The sequence below is a fragment of the Merops nubicus genome, unplaced genomic scaffold (genome assembly GCF_000691845.1).
Source record: "Merops nubicus isolate BGI_N331 unplaced genomic scaffold, ASM69184v1 scaffold31254, whole genome shotgun sequence".
Lineage (NCBI taxonomy): Eukaryota > Metazoa > Chordata > Aves > Coraciiformes > Meropidae > Merops > Merops nubicus.
Window position 1 is genome coordinate 2,537 of NW_008605442.1, and position 8,009 is coordinate 10,545.

General features: G+C 43.7%; 2 protein-coding genes across 2 annotated transcripts in view; one reads left to right on the plus strand and one right to left on the minus strand.

The window, feature by feature from the left end:
* CASP8 (caspase 8, apoptosis-related cysteine peptidase) overlaps positions 1-1,518 on the plus strand; it is a gene marked incomplete at its 5' end in the record, with an annotated part of 3,991 nt that extends 2,473 nt beyond the window's left edge. Inside the window, 2 exons of the mRNA XM_008939340.1 lie at positions 590-1,091; positions 1,383-1,518. Of these exons, the coding sequence (XP_008937588.1) occupies positions 590-1,091; positions 1,383-1,518 (638 nt within the window). The remainder of the gene's footprint in view (positions 1-589; positions 1,092-1,382) is intronic.
* A 6,389-nt stretch (positions 1,519-7,907) lies between these two features.
* TRAK2 (trafficking protein, kinesin binding 2) overlaps positions 7,908-8,009 on the minus strand; it is a 5,475-nt gene continuing 5,373 nt past the window's right edge. The window contains 1 exon segment of the mRNA XM_008939341.1: positions 7,908-8,009. This exon segment is cut by the window's right edge and continues 595 nt beyond it. Within this exon segment, the coding sequence (XP_008937589.1) occupies positions 7,908-8,009 (102 nt within the window).

An 8,009-nucleotide genomic window follows, 5' to 3' on the forward strand; every position in this document is an offset into this window, starting at 1 on the left:
GTTTTCAAGGTCTAATTGAAGAAAGAGAGAGGAAAAAAAAAAAAAAAAAGGGCAGGCTGTCCTGCAGCAGCATAGCTCATTGTAGGTCCTGGAGTCTGTGAGACTTCTGTCTTTGCACTGTCTGTGCCAAGAGAGAAAATCCATCAGTGGACTTTCCCTGATGGAATTGAACTCCCAGCTTAATTCAGGAGTCAGAGTGCAAGGTTCCTCTTCCTGTGACACTGCCCCTGTCTCTTGGGGAGAGCAGCTGTGCTGTTCAGCACCTGGTGAGAGGTGAAGGGACTAGCTGTAAAGTAGGTGGGGGAAGGACACAGCTTGCTTCATACCCCTCTGCAAGCTTTCCAAACAGAGGCAGCACCATGGAGCAAGGTGCAAGGAAGCCTTTCAATGAGCATTAAGGAAACTCACTACAGATATGGATTAGTGATTAGACTGATAGATTATTTTCAAGGCAGGAATGTAGCTACATGGATAGCAGTGTAGCAGAATTTAAAAAAGATGATTTTTCTCTAGAAACGTGATTTGCAGTTGCAGAGTCCAACGTTTGTGCAATGAAATGGCTCCATTTCCCCTTCTCTTTACTTTCCAGTGTCTCTAAGAAGAGTCTTCAGCAAGCTTCATTTTGAAGTAGAAGAACACAGAGACCTCACTGCAGAGGAAATTCGTACGACTGTGAACACCTACCGCTGTAGAGACCACAAGGACAAAGACTGTTTCGTTTGCTGTATCCTGTCTCATGGGAAAAAAGGCATTGTATACGGTGTCGATGGGCAGGAAGTACCTATCCAGGAGGTGACCACTTCTTTCACTGGACAGAATTGCCAGTCACTTGCTGGAAAACCCAAAGTCTTTTTTGTCCAGGCCTGCCAAGGTGATGCTTGCCAGCAAGGTGTGACCGTCGAAGCGGATTCTGGAGAGCAAGAGTCTTCTGTGGAAACAGACGCGAGGTTTCAGCTGGACTGCATCCCTGCAGAAGCAGACTTCCTCTTGGGCATGGCGACCCTGCAGGATTACGTCTCCTACAGGAGCCCCACACAGGGCACTTGGTACATACAGGCGTTGTGCCAGCACTTGGAGAACAGGTGTCCTCGGTAACTATGTCTCTATAAGCTGCTTTTTTGGTGAGACCGCTGTTTTCCTTCTGAATGACAGGAGCTTTGATCTGGATGCAGAGGTAGAGGATTTGCAGCAGGAGTTCTTGCTCAGAGTGAAAACAGCAGTGTAGGACAGAGCACCACCACACAGATTGTTTGAAGCAGTCTGTTTTGAAGCCTGTTTAAAACAGGAGCCATTAGCGCTGGTGTAGATCAAGGTGCAGGAGGATGAGGTGGTTTTTCTGGTGTTAACTCTCCTTAATACAAAACATATTTGTGTTTTTGCAGAGGAGAAGATATCCTCACTATCCTTACAGCTGTGAATCAAGAGGTGAGCAGGAAGAGTTGCCAGCCAAAAGCAGAGAAGCAGATGCCTCAGCCCAGTTTCACGCTGAGGAAAAGGCTCATCTTTCCTGTCAACTAAACGGGGGGAGCTGCAAGGCAGAGGGAGCTGCAGCAGCCTGGAATCAGCTGGTATCTGCTGAAAATTTACTAACACAATAGCCTTTCAGTGTCTGTTCTTACCAGAAGGGAAAATATTTTTATTGAAAATACAACTGTGGAGAGAAAGCCTTAAGAAATATGTATTAATCTGTGCCACACTTTATATTTGAAAGCATCTCAGCTCAGTCTCCTGTTTGTGATTTGCTCAGCATGCTCAGTGTCCTGTCAGCTGTTGCTTTAGCAAAGCATCTTTCCAGTGCAAATTTTATAAGGCAGCTGTTACGAAGCCTGGTGTATTTTATACTTCTAGAAAATAAAGGCAGGGGGATGCCAGTTTTATGGTATATATATAACTCACATCAGTGCATTTTGTTACTTCTCCCTACCCCTTAAAATCATTCCTTCTTAGCATCTTGGTACACCTCAGGAAAAAGTCAAGCACTTGTCCTCCAGCATCCTCAGCGGGATGTGGCTGTGACCTGCATTTCACAGTATCCTCTACATGAAGTAGTTTTAACAGGGAAAAGTCAGTTCTCAGGTACAGCTTCACGGTCGACGATGTCCAGTTCTCCTGTCTTCATGGGCTGATCCTCAGGTCTCCATTCTAAGCATAGCTGAAGGAGAAGTCGCTAGGTAAGGACCCAGCTCCTTAAAAACAGTTCTGTATTGCTTCCTGGGATTACTATCAGCACAGGATGTTTTACAAGCTATGAGTAGAAGCTAAAGCTTTGTTCATGTCTCTGTTTTGTTTTGAATGAGATGCTCATTCTGTGACATCCTTGTTGCAGCTTTTGGCATTAGTAACGGTATCAACCTAGGTGATCATGTAACTAAACAGATATTCACAGGAATTATTTTAAGAGCCTCCTGCCAGGGAGGAGGAAGGGTAAAAGTGATAAAACCCCCACGATTGCCACATGCACAAGTAAAGCAAGCCCAGGAATTCATTCACCACTTCCCCTCAGCAGGCGGGCGTTCAGTCATCGCCAGGAAAGCTGGGGCTCCATCACCCACCTGTAATGGTCCCCTGGGAAGAAACACCAGCACTCCAACACCTCCCCCCTTCCTTCTCCCCAGGTTTTATTGCTCAGCATGATGTTACACGGTACGGAATGTCCATCCCTTTGGTCAGTTGGGGTTACCTCTCCCAGCTGTGCCCCAGCTCCTTGTGCACTCCCAGCCCGCTGGCTGGCAGGGCAGTCAGAAGCAGGAAAGGCCTTAATGCTGTGCAGGCACCACTCAGCAATGAGCCCCTGCCTTGGCAGCGCTCTCCAGCACAAACCCAACACACAGCACTGCACTAGATACTATGAAAGAAACTGTCTGTACTCCAGCCAAAAGCAGTACACAAGTTTTCTGTCTTTCCAATTTGGAAATTTCTGCTGAAAGCACAGCTCTCTTGGGTTATCCAAACCTATGCACTCAGAGCCCAACTGCAAGCAGTAGATATTTTTCAGGTGAGACTCCAACCCAGACAAAAGGCCTTATTTGTATTCATTTCTCCATTCTGTAAACCACTACTTAAAGGCCTTTGCTCCTGGCAGACTGGCTAAAGTCTTTTAGCTGTATGACCAAAGGAGCTCAAGGTACTTCCAAGTCTCACCTGTGCACAATCACTCTAGAATTTATTTTCAAAATGGCTGAAGTGCCACTGATTTAGGTGGCTTAATAAACCTATTTTCTCCAGGAAGCTCTTCCTACCACCTTTTCCAGGCATGCCCGAGCTGTTGTGGTTAATTCTAGCTCGTTTCCTACAGCTTCAAAAGTGTTAAAACTCTCTTCCCTTACTACAGCTGAAGTGCTAGCCAGCAAGGGGGGGAAATAGCCTCCCCAAACTCTTACATTAAGTCCTAGATCCTACGTACACTCACAAAGCAGCAGCCAGCTGTACTGGAGGCACTTCAGGACAGGTGAAATCTCTCAAGTTCTGCAGGAACTTAGACACTGACATCAATTTTCTTCTTACATGCACCATGAACAGTTTTGAGGAGGAGCAAGCACATACCCAGAAATCCCAGCACAGACCCAGAAATCCCAGCTCTACCATTGCTCTGGTGCCATTTACCTCTGCTGTGGGACACACATCTGTAGTGTCGTTAATGCAGTTGGAAACAAGGCCTTTGTTGTGAGGACATGCAGCTACACATATGTTAAGTACTTGTGCACAAGTACAGTTATTTGGAAAGAATTTAAAGTTCCCTACTTGCTAGCCTACCTAGGCTGAGTCAGGTAGGAAGCTGTTCACTACACACCAATGTTGGTCCCGTTCTGTGCTGCTGAAGGAACCGAGTGTTTGAAGGAAAATGATCAGACCCTTCCAGCCTGGAATGTGAGCACAGGGGCTGGTGGGGAAGGTGGCACAAGCAGCCCCAGGCTGACACAACTGATGCCAATTTGGCACCTCTCTGACAAGAGAACTTCAGTGCAACCTACACGAAGGGAGTGCTCTTGAAGGGTAAGTAGCTTGGTTTCCCTCTCTACCCCCATTTTAATCACAAATACAGAGGGCTGACATAACATCTGCTACTGAGGTGGAAAAACAGGAGTTCTTATTAGGTAACAATAACCCTAACAGATAAACATGTCATATGATGTAAAGTAACTGGAGGGAAAAAACCCAACATATACACACAACCCTCCAGATTAAAGTTGGGCTCACATTCAAATATACAGTCTAGAGGCTGATGAGCAATTCTTCATTTGCATAGTTAAGTGAAAGGCTTTCCAAACTGTAGCTGAAGGCACTCTGTGAACGTTCTGTTCTGGCTGTCAGCATCACAGGGAACTGTGCAAAGTCAGACTGCAGCTCAGAGTGCCCCTCTGCCACCTCTGAGCACTTGGGGATAAACACAACAGCAACCAGCCCAGCCCAGCCTGAGCGTTTTTAAAGACAATCCTCAGCCTATACAGCCACCACTAGTGGAGATACCAACTCACTAAGCTCATCTACAGTATAACAATCAATAAATTTTAGCAAAAAAAATAAAAAAAGGCCTAATTTGAGGTTTATTAGAGAACACTGTAGTATAGATGATGACATCTGGAACAAACCACACAAAAGGACAAATATACTGAAAAATGGCATGTTATATATATTTATTATCAAATTTACACTCCACTATGAAACAACTGAAAGTGCAAAAAGCAGCTGAAATAAAATACCATGAAGTTTCCAGACTGTTCAAATGTTGTGTGCAATCCCTTTGTGTAACAGCCAAATGAGGCCCAAACCCAACATTCTCCTTCCCCTCTCTGCTGCTGTTTGACTCCAGGAGACTTAACTTTGACCACAGGTATTTTAACGTGCAGGTATTGCTGAGTTTTTCAACAACAGTGAAACTGGAAAGCTATAAATTTGTGCTTGGTTTAAGCCATTTTGAATAAATGTCAATACTACAAGAATTTCCTTCTGTCTCTTGAAACTGTCACAAGCATGGGTAAGTCCTTTCTTTCTAGCATCTATTTTTGTCTCAAACCTGCATGGTAACAGAACCTTTCTGAAATGCAGTTCTCTGTTCTTTCTAGTTTTACCTCTATGCTCAGCCACATCCCAGTTGTGCAGGATCAAAACATCTTGTGCAGGGTCTCTGCTATCTTAATCAAGTTTGTCTCCCCTCTGACAGGAGGCAACAGAAGCCAAATCAGTTCCTAGAATAATGGCAACTTTTAATACGTTCTCCTAAGCACATATGGTTTTAAAAAATGTTTACCTTTTAGGTTTTGGCACAAAACAGTAAGCTTGGAGGAAGTACCAATTTGCCCTGCTGCTGCAAGTGAAAACAGGGAGAACGTGCACACACAATCCGTGTGGACCCCCCAGAGGTATGAACCCCTGACAGTTCCAACAACACTGCACCACAGCAGCCACTCGTTGGATAAACACTCCAACAGTGGCATAAAGATCCTTCCCTTTTGTTCTTGCCTTGTGCAAAGCATCTGACCCATGAGCCTGCAGAAGACAAAACAAAACAACCTCTGGACACATCCATAGTGTTGTTTGACTGAACCATTTATATGTTGTATTTTTTTGGAAGCCTCCCCAACAGAAACATGCACTTAATTAATGTGCTCTTAGATGAATTTTAACTGAAACCTGGTCTGCCAAAGGAATTCTGATTTGGTTGATTTGCTGCTGCTGCTGCTAACACACAGAATGAGCCAATGGCTACAGAGTTATCTAATGAAGCTAGTTACAAACACAGAATAATGGAATCTATCTGTAACTTACATGTATTCCTATAATCACCACAGGTAACATGGACGTACTACACAATTCTCTGTTGACACACAACTGCCTAATTTTTGTTAACTCATTCCTGTTGTTCCCTAGAAGCTACAAACACCCGGCAGACATACCTGTCTTGGTTCAGTGGGGAGCAAACCTGCCTTGCCCTGCTCCCTCCCCTCCCCTTGTTTAGCTGGGCAGGGTCCCAGGCACAGCCAAGCACGTACAAACATAAATACGCTCACGAAGAAATTAAATATTTTTCATTTAAAAAAGACATTTAACCCGTATATAGTATTTTAAATAAAATCCACCTTTTATAAATGTAAGATTTTGCTTAGACAGCAAAAGGCAACTCCAGGAGTTCCTGAATGTTTCTGTGCGCTGCTGACAGACAAGTTTCTGCTAAGAATCCCTGTGCAAGTTTTAAGTGGTTACTCCCTTTCCTTTTCCAAAAAAAAAACCAGACAAGAGTCATCATAAGATGTATTGAACTGTAAAAGCAGAAAGGCCACGTGACCAATTTCCTATCCATCAGCTTGAGCAGCTTTCCCTTCCCACACTGCTCCACCCACCTCTGCAGCAACAAGGTGCCTCCCACACGGGCTGCAGCCACCAAGGTCAGCCTTGACTCTTGTGTCTAACTGTATGGAAACTAAATTTTAAGATCATCTTAAAATGATGATAGGGACAGTGAAAAATTACACCAAGATTGAGAACCTGTTTCCATTCAGGTCACTAGCAAGGACTCATTCTTCCAAAGGATTTTGGCAAACTCTTTTTCTTGTTACATTATAAATCTATCATAGGTTATTCAGCTATGACTAGAACCTCAGACAGGAAAGAACCAAAAAGAGCAGCACGGACAGTAATATTTAGCTGATTACCACTCAGAAATCAGATTTCTAAACTGGACTTCTCTTTTGAGATGGAAGGTCTGCCTCAGCTTTGCTCAGAACCAGGTTCAGAACCTCTCTCCATCATCAAAACACGGGACTTCAGTGTAGACAAAATTGGTTTATGTTCATTACAATGCTGCTAAGAACAATAGCTTTCCTCTTGCTGTTTCTAAACACGGACTGGTAGATCTTGCTGCCAGTGAAATCTTTTAAACAAAGTCCTGCCTAAAATCAGAAGTGAAGGAGAGGCATGAAGTTTACTGCAGCACTCTCAAATGTATGTAATGTCTACCTAAGAGAAGAGTCAGGTTATTGAATTTCCAGCACCTCTCTTGAAGTAAATGCTTTCCACTTACGTCAAATAAGAAGAAACCCCAAATCAAGCACCTAGGTTTTATTTCCTTCTGTAGCACTGAAGTGACCCAGAGTTTAGGGTTCTTTTTGGTGTGTGCAAATGTACCCTGATTTAAAAAGATGCACAGCACACTCTGGAAAGATTTCTTAGCTTGAAGCATTCACCCTAACATACACTATTTCTTCTTAATTCTTCCTCATTGCACCTTCCTCTGTGTGCTTCAGCAGCTCTGGATAGAAATGAACTCACTAGCACATTGCACTCTTTCAAAATACCAATCCTGACCACCAGCTTCTGTGTTCATAAACAGCAGTATCATTCCTTTACATGGAGCTAAGGGTTCCCTCCCTGCTTATCAGAGTGGGGAGGAGTTCCAGAGTACAGTTTCATAAATGGAAAATACAAGAATAAATAAAAAATGTCCAAGTTTTCATATTTGTTTGCTACAGAGGAACTTGGACCAATAAGGTTGGTCAGAATGACCATATTTAAAAGATACAGCCTGACTGCTAGCAACTAGTAAATACTGTAGTTGTATGGAGGGAAAAAAAACACCAGCACCTGCAAGACAGTTCTACATATACAGTTTAAAAGGTTAAAATGATAAGAATGTCTACAATGGTCTTTTATTTTTGCTCAAGTTAAGACAGATGCTGAAAGGTGTCTTAAAATTAAGCTTTGGTTTCTTCTTTCTCACCTTCCACAAGCGCCTTCTTCCTCAAACCCAGGCCATGCTCCTTTTCTCCTTGATCCCAACACTCTCTCCCCCACACCTGTTAACATGCACGTGCCTTCTCCAGCTCTTCTGTAACACATCTAATGATGCCTGTACCGGATGTTTATCCCTCATATTATTTACTGTGCTAGAAGACAACCATTTTTCAGAGCAGTCAGTCCTCCTTTAGCATATCCATTTTTGATGCCTGTGTGCCAACTGGAGCTCCCAATGCTCCAATCATGGCAGGAAGACTCTGGTTTCTTCTCAGGCCCGC